Source organism: Calonectris borealis, chromosome 18 (genome assembly GCF_964195595.1).
Source record: "Calonectris borealis chromosome 18, bCalBor7.hap1.2, whole genome shotgun sequence".
NCBI lineage: Eukaryota > Metazoa > Chordata > Aves > Procellariiformes > Procellariidae > Calonectris > Calonectris borealis.
Genome location: NC_134329.1, coordinates 7,492,578 through 7,513,393, shown reverse-complemented (window position 1 = coordinate 7,513,393; position 20,816 = coordinate 7,492,578). Strand labels below are relative to the sequence as shown.

At 39.8% G+C, this 20,816-nt stretch overlaps 1 protein-coding gene across 9 annotated transcripts in view; it reads right to left on the bottom strand.

The window, feature by feature from the left end:
* HECTD4 (HECT domain E3 ubiquitin protein ligase 4) overlaps window positions 1-14,777 on the bottom strand; it is a 78,916-nt gene extending 64,139 nt beyond the window's left edge. For 7 of the 9 annotated variants that reach the window (XM_075167584.1, XM_075167587.1, XM_075167586.1 and 4 more), the window contains exons 1-2: window positions 14,300-14,775; window positions 1,900-2,417 (exon numbers count right to left, since the gene is read on the bottom strand). In XM_075167584.1, coding sequence (XP_075023685.1) covers window positions 1,900-2,417; window positions 14,300-14,473 — 692 coding nt within the window. In that variant the 5' untranslated portion in view covers window positions 14,474-14,775. Of the gene's footprint in view, window positions 1-1,899; window positions 2,418-11,100; window positions 11,360-14,299 lie in introns of all 9 variants that reach the window. The other 2 variants (XM_075167591.1, XM_075167593.1) reach the window with 2 other exon arrangements.
* Window positions 14,778-20,816: the final 6,039 nt, after the last annotated feature.

Here is a 20,816-nt window from a genome sequence, read left to right as displayed (position 1 = left end):
AACAAAATTAAACAAAAGTAGCTGTTGTTTCTAATCTTGTCTAAAAGTGTGTTGCTTTAAAATTTTATTGTGGTATTTACAAACAGATGGAGTTTGTAACTCTAATTATAATTCTTGTTCATTCATAAGTTGAATACTTTTTTTGGAGAACTTATCAAATCTGTACCTTAATATAGTGGAAAACGCCTGTTTTTTGTAGAAATAAAGAGATATAGAGGTCTTTAAAAAGTATATTTCACAGTTTTTGTTTTAAAGGTCAGGGTATTAGGAAGAAGTCATTTTCTGAAAGACATGGTGGCTTTATTTCCAGGCATAATAGCCTAGCTAAATACGAGAACCTTGACTGCGTCTTAGGCATGACAGTAGTCAGTTATGAATTGATTTCTTCAGAAGCATGACTGATCAATTGAAGAGATCCTTTCCATGCACTCTGCTGAATAGAGCCTTTTGCTTTCTGTCACACATGGTCGGTCTGAGCTCCTTAACTTTCCTCCTCCACACCCCAAACCCTGTTTTCCCCACTGTCATTTTCAGCTGTATGCTTTCACTGATAAACCTCAGCTTGGAGAAAATTGACACCGAATACTTCAAAGCACCTCAATTAATTATTTAAAGCAATATTTACCCTGTTGTTTTATTCTTAGCAATATGAAGGACCCAAGATTGCAACTAGGAATCTCAATAATAGGCTCATTTTGAGGACTTTTTCTTCATAATGGTACCCAACACGACTTACATATTTAAAGGAAAAATGCAAGGCTTTCATAGGTGAACAAAGCATGTCAGGATATTACAACTCTGTAAGCAATGCAAGACAGATTTGCAAAGAAAATACAAGATCAACCTTCATTTCAAAAGCTGTATTTGAAATTTAGCTCTTTTACAAATTCAGCTGCAAAAGAACATCCCATACTTCCTGAAAATTGACATCTGGAAAAAAATAAATGAGATCGTGTTTATCAAATCCAATTTATCTGAGCTATGTTCAAGTACATTGCCTTTTAGATACGGCAGTTGTCAGTGCAGAAGAGTTTGCCACATATAGTTGATTTCTCATTGACTTCATTAGAACAAGTACACTAGAAATTAAGTGTTTTTCATTTGAATAAACCTTTTTCTAAAGCAAATCATGACATCTCCTGAGAACTTCAACACCTTAAATCAGAGTTAAACTTGACAGACAAGGCTGCAATCTGAGAAACATTAAAGCCAAGATTTTCAAAAGGCTACTAGCGACTTTAGACACACGTTCATATGGCTTTGCAGAAGCTAAGCTTTGTATACTCCTCCCCTTCTCTCCAAGACCCATCCCCTAAAAACAGTAACTTTTTATTAAAAGCTATTATGGCCCCTTTGTCCTCAATCACCTGATGCTGTGCTAAACCCATGCAGGGCATGCAACAGTTCAACCTACACTAGTTGAACTCCTCACTGGCAACAAAATGAAAAAATGCCTCCAGATATTTCACTGAAATCTGAAATGAATAGCCCTGAAACTTGGCAGTAACTTCATTACTTCTACAGCCAAATGAAGGTGCATAAACTACAGGATCAAAGGGGCAGTACAGAGGGAAAAGTGAGACAACTTTCCTCCACGACAAAAACATTTGGAACCATTCCTAGAACAGATCACTGCAGTAGAGGCAGCAATATGCACAAGAGGCATTTCTAACCTAGATCCTTCTGGTTTTACATATGCTAAACACATGCAAAAAATAAATGCTTAGCTTATCAGTTTCACCCTTTCCAAACCAATATTTAAATATTAGAAAGAAAAATACTAATGTAAACTAAAAATTAGTATCAACAGTGTGGTCACATCATTTTTGATTCTTATGTTTAAATATAAACACTTACCAACATCAACCACAACATGCCATTTCAGTACAGTTTTCTTACCTTGCACAAGCCAAGGCAACTAGGGCAGCAGCAGCATTTTCTTTTTGCTTATATGGAATCTGTTGGCCTGAAGCAGAAGTGTCCTCCAGCCAGGAGCACAGCAAAGACTCTATCCCATTAAGACAGTCAGCTGGTTCCTTAGTCAAACTCAAAGGCTGGCAGTCTCGAAGGCAATTCAATAGCACCTCAGCAGTTATGTTACAGAGAGAAGGGTCTGTTCTACTTTGAGACTGAATGAGGGGAAAGACCAATAGAAGCCCCATTCGTGAAGTAAACGGCGCCTGTTCAGGCTGCTGTAACAAGCCTTGACGCTTGAGCAAGGCCAGCGCTTCTTCATCCCCCGAGCTCTCCCGGTCATGCTGCTCCTCCAAGGCTAGCTGGCGCTGGGCATTCCAGAGTCCACGCAGAGCATTTAGTCGGTACTCCAGCAGTCGAGCGTAAGCATTGCTCTGGTTTCCACACACAGATCGTAAGCGCTCAGCCAGCTCTGTCGGATTCTTGGTCTCAAATGTTAGTATCTGAAAGGAGGGAAAAAGTTGGTATTTATATAGGTTTTCATTTTCTTAAGAGGGGGGAGTAACATATGCCTGTAGTATGATTTGTAGATCAGCTGTCCTCTACAACAGATTGTGGGTTGGTTTTTTTTTTTTTTCCATTTCTGGGCATGAATAAAGTTACATTGGAGGCCAAAGAGCATGCAAGTGGTATGGAGTCTGTTATTGTTGAGTCAGCATTATCATGGAGGCCTGGGCTTGGGGGTTGCTGACAAGAGATTTTTTAAGCTTTCAATCGTGATGTCAAAACAACAATAATATAGATTGTAAAGAAAAATAGATACAAAATAGCATCCTTGAAAATAAAGACTCGCCTCCCCTGGAGCTTTTTTTTTTGTAACCAAGGCAATTTTGCTAAGAACTTCAAAAGGACTGAGGGGGTGGAGTGTCCCCGGGGCTGAGTTTAGAGCCCTTCTATGGAAACTAATAGGTCAACAATATTTTGTAATAAGAATGTATATGTTCTAGCTTTAGAGCTTTTCAAACAAACAAAGCAACCAGTTCCCTAAAACGAACCAAGAGTTTTGTTATACGCTCTCCCTCCCCTGTTTTTTTTCCCTCCTCTATTTTCTCATATTGCACTTAGCTACATCTTTCTCAAAATATTTCCGGTTGCTGCCATAGTTTAAAAACCTCATCATCATTTCAGACAGAAGGAAGAGGCCTTTTTGGCACTTGTAAGTAAAACTGGAGACAAAGCTGGAACAACAGAAAACAAGTAAACCATGACAGAAAGAAACATATTTATGGGTTAGTACCCAGCCCAGTACTTGAAAGAACTCAGAATTTTAAGTAATTTACAGACAACTTTTATCCCTACAGCATACAACAACAGTTGAGATCAGCAAAGTCACTTAAGCTATGGCAACCTCAAGGAAAGCAATGAGCCGAACATTTTCTGATACTTTGGATCCAGTGTCCAAAGGGCTTCTGCCTGCATGCCGCACTGCCTCATCCCATCCACCCCCAAACACACTCTCTTTAGCTCATCCTTGTGCTGTAAAGCTGTCCTTCCCTCATCTAATTAAAAAAAAAAAAAAAAAAAGGAAGGGGAATGTGAGAGATTAAGAGATGCAATGGGTAATTTCATATAGGGTTGGTTGTTTGGTTTTTTTAATTGTAGGCAGTAGTCATACAGAATATGAAATAGATGTTTATGTCTAATTGTAGAATCTTTAACAGCTTGATAAAATGCTTCAGGACAAATCACATCTGCCATTTCTACAAACACCCTTACTAAAGTCAATGAAACAGCTTTTCAGAAGCATACATCGTTAAGAGTCATGAAAAGTTCACTTTAAAGTAATTCACATAGTAATTACACTTGAATAGATGCTAGTATTGAGCTTCTTAAAACTAATTAACCACTTTTAATTAATTTCTTCAAAGAGATTAAGAATATTAATCCCTAAACCACATATTATACATTTAAAATAACTACCTCATGTTAATTTGTGTGTTCTATTGTCTCAAAAAGAAGTTTAATTGTTTCCTGCTATAGATGCAATCACTTTCTAAACCAGTTTGCTTTTGACTTTCTTGAACTGAACTAAATACTTGATGGATCCTCAACTAAGTGGTACCAAGCTGCAGAAATGGAGGAAAAAGAGAATTAATGTTTTTATCTTGAGAATTAAATGCTGAAGAAAATAGGTCTATGGTCTTTGGCTATGGTAATAACAAAGACACCACAAAAGATAAGTTGTGGTATGCTTAGTTGGCTTTCCCTTTTAGATTATACTTCCATGGGGGGAGAGAGCTGCCTGTAGTCTTCTCCCCTTCCCATAAACATAGTGGAACCCTGCAATCCATGCCAGATAATATTCAAAAAAGTTGCACCCACCTAAATTATAAGTATACCACTATGTTAATTCACAAACTTTGTACAACCTCATGTGGACTTTGAACCAAATCTGTACCCAGTATGTAATAACAAGCAGAAGGTTTAAATATTCAAATATTCAAACACATGAGAATTGCTTTATTTCAGCCAAATTGCACACGCAACGGAAGACTGAGTTCCAGTTGCAACTGATGAATGCTTTTTCAGTTCCCTTCAAGCTACCAAGTTGTGTTTGGTGGGTTCTCATTAACAAAACTGTAACCAAATTGTTGCAGAAAGGTCCACGTTTTCGATATACTTTAACCTTGCAAATTCTGTCACTCATTAGGGCCCATCTGAAGGTACACTTACAAAAACTAGTTGCACTGTGTTACACGCTCTTGTTCCTCAGGTCCCACAGTTTAGCAGGAAGATGGATTTTTTGTCTTTGATATTGCTCTACATCTCTGAGTCTGTCTTGTATAAATCAAGACAAGAAGTCAGTGTCAAATATTTGCAGATACGCTGATGAAAAGCCTTTCCCTACTGAAGTTTTATTTTCTCATGGATCTCACAGTTTGTAATTTGCTTTATAAGCATAGTGTGGTCTGTCTGGAACTGTTGAGAGTGTTTTGCTTTGTTTTTTTTATAAAGGAAATATGCACTAATTTGTATTAACGATGTATGAAATATACTAGATTCAAGAGATTTAGAAGACAGTTCCAAAATGGGACTTACAGATTTTTGAAAATAAAGCAATTTTACATCATCTAATTTTCATACACAGCTTATGGAACCAGTGAAAAAACTTAACCAGTCAACGTCATCTGAAGGTCTAAGCAGACATTTGCACTTCCAGAAAATAACAGGATACTAGCAGAAAGGTGTAAGGTCATCTATGATACAGGAGTCTCCAGAAAATTTTGTTAAAGTCTGTTTTCCTCAAAAGACATTTTACTGACTAGAGGTAAGAACTCAGAGCTACCTCCAAAAAGGAGCTTCAAGACCAAATTTTCACAGTGACTGGCTGTGACAACTTGGGAGCTTTCAGGGTTCAGGCACATTCCTAAGATCTTGCCATATACCAGGGAATGATTCTGGTTCTCACTGGCTAGCAAAAGATACCTCTTTCTAACCCAACGCTTATGACAGAGCTTCACTTGGTCCATGCCATATCTACTGCTTCCCTTTGGATAGTCTAAAGGCTTCACAAAGGAATCACAGCCCTTGCAAAGGTTTCCTCAGCACACCGACTACAGTTTTCTCAAATCTTAAGGCAAAGCTTGTCATCTTGAAGCTATTTGAAGTCAAAGCAAGTTAAATAAAATGCAAGAAAAAAAACCACCACATTTATTCACAAATTCCGAAATAGACAATACAACTACCAGTGTTTATAAAAGACACGGGTGAAGAAAGGAAATAGTACAAGTCATTTTAGCATAGATTTTCTAAGATTGAATCAGAAAGGTCTTCCCCATCCTTTACCCAGCTGATTTACTGCAGACCTCTCTGGCACATGGCTGTCAGAGGCTGCCATTCTGAACACCTTTAGCCCGGGGCTGCACCCACTAAAGAGGGTTTCTTCTTCTATAAAGGTTGGTGTACTCTGCCAAATCTCCCTTTTTAAATCCCCCAGCAAAATTTAATCCTTCTCCCACAAATTAGTTTATTCTCTTCCTATCCAGAAGATCTGACCATTCTCTTTTTTAAAATAAGCACAAATTCATTTCTCTGTAGATGCACGCCTGTTACTCAAGCTGTCCTCTCCAATACTTCATTGAACAAACAACTATTCCTCATTCAGCAAGAGGTAAAATTCCCTTTCCTCCTTGATGCCTCAGTATTTACACTTGAGTTTGAGCTCTGATTTAGGACTGATTTCCAGCATTCTTTTGTTAGTGGTATTTGGGCACCTTGCCTTGACATTTACCTATACAACACTTGGGGAGATCTCAGAAGCAGATAACCAAAAGCTAGCACATCACAAGCAGTCACCTGAACCAGTAAATAATCAATCACTTCACAGCACCAATCACTTTTGACTAACAGAATCTAAGAGGATAAAAAGGATGTAACAATCACATTGCTTTGCCATAAAACAAGTTACCCAAGTATCTACTTACATCTCAAAAGACAATCTCTAACAGAAATAGCAGCTTAACAGTAACACCATCAAACTAAAAACACAAACAAACATATGCTTAAAAGAAGAATACTAAACAAAATCTGAACATACAAATTATATTCAGAAATAGCAAAAGATAACTAGCCAAGCTACAAAAATAATGCAGATTAATATACTATGAAAACAAGGACACGAAAAAGTTAAGATGCTCAGTAGCAGTTAAAATAACTTCGTCATTTTATAAAGACAAATGTAAAGAGAATTGAAAGAAAATCTAAAGTCAGTCTACCTTATGTACATTGGCAGTGCTAAAATAGTCCATTTTCTGCTTTTAGATAAGACATATTAACATTTTCCTTAGGAACAATCAACAATATTAACAAAAAAAACCCCTTTATAATAGAAATGTAAAGTTTAAAGTATAACTTCTAATGAACAAAAAAAATACGCAGTGTCAGTGCAATAAGTGTAATTCTAATTTAATAACCAAGTAATTCTAGCATAAATTCTAATGTAACCAACCCCTAGAATCAGGGGAAGAAATAAAACAACATTGCTTTTTAAGATCTTGTTCTATATCTAATTTTGTAAGTAGGGTAAACATCACATTGACACTTTTTGCAAATGAGAAACCTACTCTTCAGTCACTTTGAAATTACAGTTCATACACTGTGACTCTGATCATTACCTCTTTTCCAATTTTGTCTACTTCTAGTTAGCAAAGACTACCTTTGAAAAGTTTTGGTTTTTAAAGTCTCACGCTTAAAAGCCTGAAGTTACATATAATTAAAAACCGTGTTAGTAAAAAGTTTAATTGTCACTCTCTTAATTTTGCAGTATCTTGTCCTTAAATGTTATTTCCTTGTTTAATATTTTAAATCAATTTTAATAAATATTTTAATTAGAAAATGGTTGATCCAAAGTTCAATCACTCTAATTGGTCACTGACATCTTCTTCAACATTGAAAAGCACGAAAGGTGTCTAATTTTAGATCATCAACTATGGAAGGATGTAATCTTTCCTGCTGTATCCGATTTTTGTCCTGTTTCATCCTGCTACATGACCTTAACCAGATACTTCTTCCCATTAAACATTATTTTTGCCAATACTGCTCCAGAAAGTAGTCACTGGCATTCACTATTATTAGGTAAAGTGTTTCTCTACTGGTAGTAAATACCGGAGGTAGTACAATTAAGACACGCTAATCTACATGAAGAGTTTTAGCCTGAGGTTTTATGACCCTATTAAGTAAATTTAAAAGTGAGCTGCCACTACAAGACAGCTTTCTCCTCTGGCTAAAATTCCTGCCCCCTCGCCCTCTCCCTGGTGCTGGCAGTAGTGCCTGTGGGGTTGGGTTTTGTTTGTTTGTTTGTTTTTTAAGCTAGATTTTTAGTTTAGACCAGTTGCCTGGTGTGGAACAGCAGGCAGAATGGAAAGAAGTAGGATGGAAAAGAAAGAAGAAAACGCATGGTCAATGGCAGACTTGAACAAGGACTTTTTGCAATAGCTCTCTCCCAGTGTAAATGCTCTCTCCTAGCTTAAATGACAGTCTCGGGCTGAATATGCTGGTTTTGTTGAATTCTGCTACATAGGGAATTGATGAGCAATGAAGCTGTTCACAAAGGTGTATTTTCTCCTAAAGTTACATATTGCAAGTGAAAGCCTTCAAATCTCCAAAATAGCATTTAATTCTTTCTCTACATAATTAAATTGGCTGAACTTCACACATAAAGATAACAACTTCTTGAAGATGGTGGTACATTTACCAATATCAATTAGATCGGTAATAGCCCCCTGAGTATTAAACAAGTATTATTCCCATCTCACAGGAGGAACAAACCATACAGAAAAACAGAAACAACCTCAAAATCATAAGGTATCTTTAACAGCGGCATAAAAAAATTTAACTATGTTACTTTCAACACCACATTACAGCTATAAGGTCATTCCTCTTGTACCACAGAGTTAACATACAGGGAGCGCCACTTGTTTACTTGGTTCTTTGGTCTCTAGAAATACAAATAAAATCATGTAAAAAAAAGATTTATAGATTATTCTATAAGAGAAATACCAGAATTGAGTTTTAAAAGTACCCTGAAAATTGAAATACACATCAAAATTTAAACTGCTCCCATAAACAACATTGTATACATACTCCCAGTCTTCCACTTTCTGTTGCTTTGCTGGGTAATGGCATTTCTGCTTACAGCAATTTCTGAAGAGACACAGTAGGAAGCTGTCTTAGTGCAAACACTGCCTTGATTTCTTTTAAAACATTTTTCTAAACCCTCTATGAGGCTTTTTGTTTGATACACCTGTGTGTTTGTAAAATATATAAGTATGTGCAAACATTTTCATCCTGATGTTTTAGATATTGAAATTTTATAGGTTCTTAGCAGCTGCTGCATACTTTACATTATGCTTTTAGTGTTGCAGTTGAAAACTACACGTTTCAAGATTGTTCTGATTTTTTCTGCTCCAAGAAATTTTAACCATATCACCTTGTTCAAAGCCTTTACTGATTCATAATCCTGTACATAGCAGCACAGCTTTTTAACAACTCAGCTAAAAGCATGAACTATTTTCCCTTGTGAAAGCATTAGAAACCTAATTACTTGCTCAGAAATAAGCACTAAGAAACCTGTATCTTTTACTGCACACACAACATTGTACCAAACAAATTTTTTTGTAACTGTACAAATTTACCAAATGACCTTCATATCCGTGATGAATTACAGAGTACAGGCAAGCTGTAAACACACAGAAAAAAATGCTATAAAAGAAAGTGTTGTTTCTTCATCTGTTCATTTGTTCATTAAAATACTTCTTTGGCTCTTATTTAAGTAGTAGATGAAAATGCCTGTGAAAGGTAGAGAAAAATCTTTTTCATTTAAACATCTGAGATCGCAGATGACTGAACTAATCAGCTCCAATTGGTAATAAGAACTATATTTGGGAAATATATTTGCAAAGTCATCATTTAGAAGTAGTTTTCTAATATTTCTCTACTGGGATAACTAAAACACGACTTTAAAAATAAAAAGCCAAGAGGCATGGTAGTCCATGTATAGAAGTTACTATATAGTCCATAGTATAGAATTTTAATAAATTCAAACAGGTCATTTTATGAAAATTGATGATAACAGCAGCAACTCTGCTGGAGATTAAAATCACACAATATTGGTGGTTTACACAATTATCTAATGAAAGTGAGCTTAAAAGGAAAACGATCAAGATTTCAGAGTCCTCTCAAAAGGCAAGCGAAAGACTTACAGTGATGCCTGAAAGAATGCCATCAACTCCTGTGCAAAAGTAACAGCCAAGGCTCACATTTGTAATGTTATCTTCCTGTGCAGAATTAACTTCAAGAACTAGCTTCATCTGGTGTTACTCTGAAAGCTATAAACACGCTCAAAGAGGAATACTGAAGTATTTGAAGTGGAAGGGGATGCAAAAGGCAGGACTAGGAAAGTTACAAGCCTGACATACATGCCTGGATCAGCAGTTCCCAAGCTAGAGGTTGTAACCCCAAGAAGGGTCATCCACTTAGTAAAAAGTCAGTTGTTTATGCTGGCATTAGGGATTTTTATCTTGACAGAGGTGAAGCTTGTAGATGGAAGTAAGGTCACAGCTAGAAAGATTTGGGAAGCGCTGACCTAGAAAATTACAGAGAACTACTCTCTCCTTCAGCAATCAGGGAAAAGTGACAAAATCTTTCTTCCAGTCCATGAGGAAAATGGGTGAAAGCTTCAAGTTTAGCAGATCCCTTCAAGTCTAAATCATTTTGACAGAAAACACAAGTTAGTCACAGGATTGGCACATGCTGTTAAAATAGCACTGGACTTCAGTTGTATTAACTTCTCCCTAGAGGGCTAGCCCAGACCACACTGGGGGGAAGAGGAAAAGACACCACTTTTTTTTTTTTTTTAAAAAACACTTACATTTGATTAAAAATACATATCTGCAGTGCAGAGCGACAGCTGCCCAGTGGCATCTCATACTGTGTCCTACAATAACAGAGCTTGGCAAGAGTCAAAATATCAGATGAGGACAGATATATACATAATACAGACAGCTACTGAGGTAGGAGCTACACTTCTAGCTTCATGTTAAAAATATATTAAAGAAAAAAAAAAAATCAGGTATTTAGAATTTTTCCAGGCTATGCAGGACAGCAGCAAGAACAGATATCCAAATGACTATTATCTCTGTTAGGCTGTTATCTAAAACATAGTGTGCTTACGAGTTAAGTGGAGTGACACATAAGGTTGCTCTACTTTATACTGGGACCATATACTGAAGATTTGCCTTTCTTCCCACTTATTTCCTTGTGGAAAAAAATAACTGACCCTATCATTAGTTAGCTGAAAAATTGCTGATGCTGCAAATTTAAAACTAATGAAAATACCGGGCACAAATTTGAGCATCAGAAAGAATTCCTCAAATGGAAGATTACAACAGTAACGTATGTCAACCAAACTAAACTGCCTAGATACAAGTGAATGCTTTTTTGCCATCCAATGGCTATGTCATAGCCTATGTGAACAACCACTGTTCAGTAGTGTCCTTCTTATTAAGTTACCAAGGGTTAACACATCAATTTATATTGCTGGCACTCTCATAAGTCTCAGCATGTTGACTCTGGCACGCTGGCAGATCAAAACTGCACGGTTTAAGGGACTTCTACCTTCAGACATACCTCTTGCCCCACTCCCAGGGGTTATTGTCTCTGTGAAAGGTGTTTGATTGGGAGGATTCTGGAAGTGCTGCAGTCTCCATTGTGGCACATTAAAGAACAGCTCATCTTCCATTAAGCTGTCCCTCCTCTGCAGGCCTTGACATCCAGGGCAGAGACCGGACATAATGTCATGGCAACATCTTCAGTTGTTAGTCACATAAGGTCATCTCCAAGAAGCAGCAGACTTTGCACCTTGAAAGTCATTTCTATGTATGAAAGGCTTTAAAATAAGGGTGCAAAGGCTTGCATAATTGCTAACTAATCTAGGTCTCTTTTGACTAGAAGATTTTACTGGGAAATCCACACCAGGAGCAGCTTTTATATGCACAGCATTACAAAACTCTATCAAAGAAAAAAAAACAGTGCCCCCTTTCTTTTTGGTAATACGTATTCTTTGTAAATATGCTGATAGACAGTCTAGGAAGTTGGCATACATCATTTAGATCACATAAAAAATAAAACCAAAACAAAACCCCACACTCTTTAAACCTAAAGATACTCCTAGAACAAGTTACCTTCACATGAAAGCGAATGTTAACACTTTCATAACCTACCATTAAGGAAAAGAAAAATATATACATACACACATATAAATACATAAAAATAAGTAAAAGTTATATGGGAGTCAAAATAACAAAATAATAAATTATCATAAGCTTTTCTTGGCATAATACCAGTACTGTAACATTTTTTCTCTGCTTTTCTTTTTATAAATAGACAAAATCTTTGAACAGAAGGACAAAGGAAACACATCCAAATACATTGACATTATTCATCAATGAGTTCTTTAAAGGGCTATTTAAGCAAAACGGACCAGAAAGATACTTTCCACACCACACCCCCCAATATTAATTTAAGTATACTACATTTTTTAATTAAGCACATCATATCAGAAATTCAGTCAGGGTTCTGACTACCATTGATGAAGCACAAGAAGTGTATTGCAGAAGTTTACTAATCAACGCAGCAGCTGCAGCATCTCCTACCCTTGTCCAATAACATATCCCAAGAGATTTCTATTTGGACCATTTTCAAATATATTTATTACATTGCAAGTAGGAGTAGAAACAGTGCAAATGAGCTATTCAGTGTATTAGTTGATTGCATGGCCACACTTCAATAAGATGCATGTACCTACTTCCACAAAATGGCTCCTCAAAGCCATTCCGGTTTACCAAGGTAGCCCTTTATTTAAAAAAAACAACATTAAAAAAAAAGGCAGAGAAAAAGTTATGAGATAAATAATTTACATTTACAGCACTTGAAATTTCACTTTTTTTAACCCTCCCCCCTCAATACCAAAAACTATAAATCATTTTACAAACAAGATCTGAAAAATAAGTCACTTGTGGTCATCAGTTCTTTCAGTGGAAAGAAATGAAATGCTTTAATATTCTGTGACTTAAGACTATAGATCAAAATAAGTACCACAGTAAAAAGTCTTATTTATTTATTTTAAAGTTTCACACTGCGAACATGCACAACAGAAAAAAAATCTCTGGAACAGGAAAAATTATGTGAATTAGTGGCACTGGATTGCTGAAACACTCATTATAAAAGTTTCATAAAGGACAAGACACAGTAACACTAATTCCATCCCTATCTCCCCCAAACAATTATAGTTTCATAGACATTCCTAGCAGTAACAAAAAATTCTCCAGAGCCAAAGCGTTTGTCAAGTGAAGCTGTGTGTCAAGTTTCATGCTGGGCCATACTTCTGGTCTAGCTTGCAAGATCTTAAAAATAAGGTTCGGTTTGGGTTTTGGTTTGTTTTTTACAGGATATCCTCCTTTATTACAATATAACACAAATAATGCTGTGGGAGCATGTATTTTTCTAACACAGTTATTAAACTCGATACTGCTTCTAGAACTATGCAATGGAATTGAAATATTTTCTTGAATACAAGCTGCACTGAATGCCAGAGTGGACTCTGATCACAAGGGAGAATCATTCCATGTTTATACACATAGAGGTAAGTCATCCACCTTAAAAATCTCTCTTTTCCTGTTCATGTGATATTTGCCAACATCCATTTCATGGGAGCAGCTAACATTCCCATCCCAATCCCCGGTGTCACATCACACTGAAAAAAAAATGCACGTTCAGCAAAAAATATCTTCCCTTAGACAAGGCTGTGGGAAGTTTTCATAAACACCATAAAGACTTCATGTCACAAGGCGAACAATGATGTTGTCAGTACTGCAAGGCTGGCTCATGGGTTCTTCTTAGCAACACCCCAGTTAGCAGCCAAAGCCTCACTAAAGGGTTTTGCGGCCTAAATGCTTGTGACCTAACATAGCACACAGATAAAGCTCCTGCTGAACCATCCCCTCTCAGCTCACACCACTCAGCTCCTCTGACAAAGACCCTGTGTCATTGCAAGCCACATTGCTGGAGAAGAGGGCGGGGTGAAAGAAGAGAAGGGAGGCACACAGGAGGAAAAAAAAAAAATGCAGTCTACAAAATAGATGCAACCTACAATCCGTGACATTCAGTCCTTCACCGTCTCCTCATAAGATAAAACAGCTGTAGCATATGCCTGCAGCCAAAACCACCAGCAGTTTTGAGGAGGTAAAAAACTGGAATGAAAATCTCAGCTGCCCTCCTCGCTCTTTAATAATGATCACTGTCAACAGCCTAAATAAAACACCCAGAGACCCCAGTACCCTAAGCATCTTATTATAAGGCTGATTAATTACAAACCATCTAAAAGTAACGGCAAAAAGATACAAAACCATAAATAAAAATAAATGAGCCAAAGGCCACCTTGAAATACACGAGCGTGGTTCGGATTTCCTAAACCTATTGATTCAAAACAAGGAGGTAGCACCAATACTTCAACCTCCATCTTCATTAGCGCCTCACCACCTCCTGCCCAGCTCCACTTTCATCATTATTTGAAATAAATTAGATTGACTTAAAACAAGTAGGCTGCCTCAGTACCAGTTGGCTCCGTACCCCAAACCTTTCACCCTGCATCCGCATCCACCATTCTCCCTCCCGGCACCCCCATCCTCCCCCTGTCATTCTCCCTGCGCCCCCCCGTAACACCATCCTCCTCCTTCTCCTCTCCTCGGGTCCCCCCTCCTCCTCACCATCCCCCTCGCCCCTACCCCCGTCCCTCCCCTCAGCTCAGGGGGCCGCGGGCCCGGCTCACCTCCAGCTCGGTGTCGCCGGGCTCGGCCACCCCAATGATCTCGCTGGGCAGCTCGGCAAGGTCGGTGACCCGGATCAGCCCATCGTGCAGGAAGATGGTCTCCTCCTTCACCGACAGCCACTGGGCCGAGTCGGTGGCCGCCGCCGCCGTCGAGGCGCCCGCCGGGGACCCCATGACGCGGACGGCGGGGGGGCTCCGCAGGGCTGAGGCGAGGCGGGTCCCGCTACCCCCCCATGGCGAGGGCAGGGCGGGGGCAGGGAGGTCCCTAGCGGCCTGGGTGCCGGACAGCCGGAGCGCGGTGGGGAGCAGCGAGGAACGGCGCGTTGCCACCGCAGCGCCAGCGGAGCGGGGACCTCCGGGAGCCGCCGTGCCCGCCCGCAGCCACCACGTCCCGCTCCCTCCTCACACACACAGGTGACAGCGCGACGCCATGTTGGGGGCTGAGGCGGGCCCGGCATGCACCGCGCGAGGAACAATACACCCTCCCCCCTCCCAGCCCCGCGGGGCCCCGCCCCCCGCCGCGCCCCACCCCCGCCGGGCCCGCCCCCCCGGCGCCCCTCGGTGCCGCCCCACGGGCTCGGGCGACGCCCCCCCCGGCGCTCCGCCCCCAAGGGCGGCTCCCGCCGCCCCGCGCCTCGCCCCGCGCCACGGGCGCTCGCCTCAGCGCCTCACCACCACCCTGCCGGGCCGCCCCCCTCCGCGCCTCGTCCCGCTCGTCCCGCACCGAGGGGCGATCCCCTCAGTGCCTCACCTCCGCTCCCCCCCGGGGCCGCCCCCCGCAGCGCCTCGCCCCGCACCGAGGGGCGATCCCCTCAGTGCCTCACCTCCGCTCCACCACGGGGCCGCTCCCCTCAGCGCCTCGCCCCGCACCGAGGGGCGATCCCCTCAGCGCCTCACCTCCGCTCCCCCCCCGGGGCCGCCCCCCGCAGCGCCTCGCCCCCTCACGCAATGGCCGCTCCCCTCAGCGCCTCACCTCCCTTGACCCACAGGCCCCTTTCCTCAGTTCCTCGCCCGTGAGCTGCTCCCTTAGCGCCTTACCCCGAGGTTGAGGCCGTTCCCCTCAGAGTTTCCCTCCTCAGCCTCACCTTGGTTAGTCAGGGCCCCTCTGAAACTACCCTTTTCCCTGAAGGACTGATTCCTCTCAGTGCCTCACGTTCCTCACAGGTTAGTTTCTCCGCTCCTGGCACCTCTGGTCACCCCTTTTTTGTCTGCCGCCCCTCTCCTTCCAGAATGACCTCCCTCTCTCCCTTTCCCTCCCTTGTCTGCCCCTCTGTCACCTCCTCCAAGGAATCCTGTCGCCTCTCAGGCAGCCTTTTCCCGAAGGACTTGTGAACAACCAGGTACGTGCCTTAAAATCCATACCTCCAGATTTATCTGTGTAATGAGGATGCCAGAGGATGCGAAGCAAAAGGTTCGCAACACCGCAGTATGTGTGGAAAAAAGGAGATCCAAAGAAAAATTGACCCTTCTCTCCCGCTCTCTCTTTTGGGCACCATCGTGTAACCTTCCCCATTTTCCATCACTCTAATTTCACACTCAGTTGCCTCTGACCTCCACCCGAGCCTGTTCAGAGAGGCACAAAGCGTCACAGGCAGCGGTACCTGACTGTTGAGCGAAGTACGTGCTTTTGAGACAAATCGTGTTAATGAGAAAGACGTGATGATAAATGTTAAATATTTTTAGTGTATAATTACTGTGGGGATTCCCATTGCAAGTGACTGCTTTTCATGAAACAGTGACTGTTTCATGAAAACTCAGCAGAGATGAAGCACTACAGATTTATTTACCTGTTTGATCAGATTAAATTATTTAATATATTAGTGCATTATAACAAATGTGCTATGGTATTGGAGGAAAAGCGTATTCAAAGCTGTAGTAAAATGAGATCTGCTGCGAATGCTTTATGTCCTATTAAATCTGGTTGGGAAGAAGCATTTTTTTCCTGTAATGGACCACCACTCAACTTACCACCCACACAAAGCATCTTCGTATCACTGATTCAGCAGCATGAGCATTCACACATTTGCGTGGTTTGTCTTTGAGGCCAGTTCAGGCAACATAGGGTTCAGGTAAGTTCATACGAGCAGTTTTTTACAGATCTGTGCAATAGCTCAGTACACTATATTTGGTAAGATATCACTACCACTCAAGTATTGGAGAGCAGAAGAGTCTCCAGGCTTGGTTTTATTATAGAAATAGATATTATTTGCCTCTGTGTTAGAGAGTGTTATTTTTGAACGAGGGAGAGTATGGAGAGTTGGTATCAAAGGTTTTTGTGAGGGAGAGACCGTTCATGGGCATCTGTTATTTTTGGTCAAGACATGTCCCAGAGAACAACGGCTGATGGACATATCCATAGGTATGAAATCCACCCTGATCCTCCCGCAGGAGCCCTGCTAGTGCTCAAAGGAGAGAGAATGCTGAGATTTGAAGATTTTATGGCAGGTGGGACGTGGCAGCTGAGTTCTGGCAGTTGAGATAAGCTGTGCTCACAAGGTCTCCTCGGAGGAATGGGAAAGCTGCTGAGGTTAGATTAGTCACAATATTTCATTGCAAGATAGTGACTGGTGTTATTGTTTTGTTACCAGAGTAGGAGTTTTACATTGTTTTCATTCATTCACATGAGACAGGAATAGAGCAAGAGAAATGCAAAGTGTGTATACATTTTAGTGGGAGTAACACTGAAAAAAATTCTGTCTTTAGATTTTGTAATACTATCATGGTACTAGTTGAATATCTTCCACAAAATCAATACAAATAGTAGAGTTGGGAGTAAAATGGGATGTTCACTTCACAAGCAACACTCATGCCAGGAAAGCTTGTCAACAGAAAGGATTTGCAGTGTTTTCTAGAGGTGGTCGAGTTTTGGATATATCTGTTGTTCTCCAGAGGACTGTTTCATAGGCTGGGTAACCTCCAGGCTAAAAATTGTCTCCAGCTCTCACGTGCTCTTTCCAGGGCCTTCTGGATGGCTTTATCCCAAAGGAATATGGTTGCCACAGTAGCTCCCAGATGGAGAATCAGGGTTTGATACAGCTGTCAATTCAATCCACTAATTGCTTTGAAATACAAACCAAGGCCTTGTATTTGAATGAGGAGCTGACTCAGAGCTAGAAGAGAGGTATGTGTAACTCTGGATGCATTCATACCAGGCTGAGGACAGAAAGAGGTGCATGGCTAAATTATATACTGGCCAGAGGCCATGCTCTGTCATTTGACTGGAGGTTGGCAAACAATTTTTCACAGCGAGGGTCCTGATACATGTGTTTTTGTGTGGCAAGTAACCTGAGCTGCCCCTGAGTGAAAAGCAGGCCACTTAACTGTGAATTGGAGATTGTGCAGACGTTTTAGAAATCCCTTTTAGCGGTATTTGTGTGAAGACATCCCAAGCTGAACACAGAGGATGTTTACCATTTTATAGTTATTTATTTGCTTATTTGGAATTCTTCTGAATTGTATTGATTTGACAATTCAAGGTTAAAACTCAGTTATTGAATTAATCTAATGCCGTAAAACTGAGAAACGTGTCGTGTCCTGCCTCAGCGCAGGTAAATAAAATAACTACTAGTAAATGTAAGTTTTACTAAATTACCTTAGGTGCCCAATATTCACGAATTAACAGTATGTTGTACAATCTATAAGCTTACATAGCATGGAATGCTGATACAGCTTTCTGCAAGAAATTTTCAATATTAAGGCCCTGATCCTCTAATGAATTCAGCAAATACAATGCTGTTTGCCTGGCGTCTGCTGCAGAAGATGTTGTATAATATAATGAAAAAAAATATTATTTTTGTTCTGCATGTCTCCAGAAAATGTCAGCCACTGTAACTTCAATGTAGCATTCAGAGGGGTACTGCAATAACTACAAAGAAATCTTGTATTACATTATGGGAGATGGCGTGACTTAAAAAACACACTAGAATAACTATGTGACATAAATCATCAAGCTGAAGAAATAAAACCCTTAACTTGTAAATAGGCTTGTACAGAAAACCAGTCTTTTGCTTTAATTATTTTTGAGCAGATGGATCAGCTGTCTACAGCTGGGTGTCTGCTGCTGCGGTCGTGCCTGCCTCTGGTGGCCGCAATTTGGAATGAGCTTCGTTATCTGCAGGTCCCCGCTCCTGCCTCTGGGCTTCTCTGTGCATCACGGTTACTGAGATTTAGCAGAAGATGCTCATGTTCTACGGGCAAAAATTAAGTCCTGTGAGCTGAAAATGGAAATTCACTATTCATGCTTCGAATTGACCATTTGCCTATTATGTAATGGAATTTAAAGAACATTGTCTCGCCCTCCAGTTTAATTTTATATTAACAGCTATAACATATGGTGGAAATTCTTTTCATCCTAAGGCTTTGCTATACATCCTTCTGTTAATTTAGAAATGGCAGTTTCAGTTTTAATGACCATTGTGGCACTAAGAAATGTGTGAAACAGAAGAAATAGATGCTATTTTTATGTGGTCTGCAATAACCAGATTTCCATACCCTGAATCCTGGCTCCTCTGTCTAGTACATGTTATTTAGAAAGCCCAAATGCCATCATTAATAAGGCCCCTATGCAAGGAATACTGGCATTTCTTGGCACACTAACTGTGATTAAAAAATACAGTTTCTTCATTTTTCTCCAAGTAAAACTCAGAAAGGACTGAAGTGGAAAAAAACAGTATTTGACAGAGGAGAAAGAACAAACTAGACAGCAAAATAAAATAATTTCAAACTTCAGAAATGTATTTTAATTGCAAAAGAAAAATATTCACATTTTTCTCATTTTGATATATTAGCAATAATCTCTGAAGAAGGCTCTGACTGATAGCAAGGGAGGCTTGAGGAAGAAAGAATAAATAAAAAGAGATTTTTATTAAAATGAGTGAGGACAATTTTATTATAGAAAACATCTGTATGTTTTGAGTATGAATCACCTACCTCGCAAACATAGCCTTAGTTAAATTGGACATGAAATAAATGTAAATTATGGAATCATAATAAAAATGCTGGAATGTTTTCTTAGAGGCAACCTAATCCGGCGCTGTGACCCAAGCTGTAACTACACTACTTGTGACACATACTTGTCCCATCTAGAGTGATGGAGACTCCACCTGCAATCTCTTCCATTGTTGAATTGTCATTACAGTGAGGGAGTTTCCTAATGCTTAATTGAACTTGTGTTACTGTAATTTAAGCCTTTTCATTTTTTTCAGCCTTTGTAGGCACAGAGAACAGCTGTTGTAGACAGAGAGAACAGTTTATTTCCTTCTTCTTATGTGCAGTCTTCTTCATGTGTGAAGGCTGCGACCACAACTCCTCTCCATCATCTGCACTAAATAATCCCTGTCCTTTCAAACTTTCTCTGTAGGCCACGTACTCTAGAAGTCTGATCATTCTGCTCTTTGGGATTTCCTCCAACTTGTCCACATCTCTTTTGAGCTGCTGGTATTTTAGATGAAGCCTTACCAGTGTGAAATGGTTTGGGCAGATTCCTCTGTCTTTTATGCAATACTCCTGTTAAGTGTCTCAGTATCATCTTTGCTTTCTCTGCAGCTGTATGATATTGTTGACTCATACTGGGCTTATAAATAAAATAACAACTTACGGTTAAATTTTGTTTATGGTATTTCATACGCCGAAACAAAGCAAGCTGGCATTTAGCATTACTCTCAGTAATCTCATGTCTCATTTTCTTATTCAAGAATTTAACGCAAGTAGCCTTTTATGGAGGGAATTATTTAAATGCTGCCCATCAGTGAGGAAGAGTGGTTGGGAGCTGAACACGTCCCTTAGTGGTTGTCCTGAATTTCTGAATCTCTAATGTCTCAGAAGACTCATTATTAATATCCAAAAATAGGTAGGCTTTAAATACAGCTATTCGGTACTGTTTTAAAATTCAGCCTCCCTGAAAACTAGTGCAGTAAAATGAGGAAAAAAAAAAAAAGAAAAAAGTCTGCTACAATATTCTGCTCAATATTGTAAAAATATAAATGTAACAAGATGGATTTATAAAATTCATACAAATTATTACAAGGTCCACTTTACTCTAAAGTGTTTCTCAGGGTTTGTAATGTTAAATTGACAAAATCCCTAATAGCTTGGCTGAGATCTGAGGATTTTAAAATTAGTTCTTGAGAATGAGTTACAAAAATGATAGTTTTTTGGATCAATGTATGCTGCAAGATCGGCAGTGTTTTCTTCCTCTTGTAAAAGAGAGGAGGACTGCTTGGCAATGCTATTGTAACGCTGAAAGTGGTCAGCATAGAGATGGGGCTGATACTTAGACACAAATACAAAATATATCTTTCATCAGAACTATCTCTAGCTTCATACATATTTTGTATTTTTCATCAAGTTTTATTTAAAATTCTTGGAAAGAAAAAGTGACATAAGCTGATTTTCAATTAGACTCTCAAGAAATAGTTTGAGTTTCTACATCTGTATTTCAATAATTTTCTACAATTTTCCAAGTAAATTGGTTGAAATATTAATCTCCGTGTTTGTGATAACAAGAAAGAATTCCAGT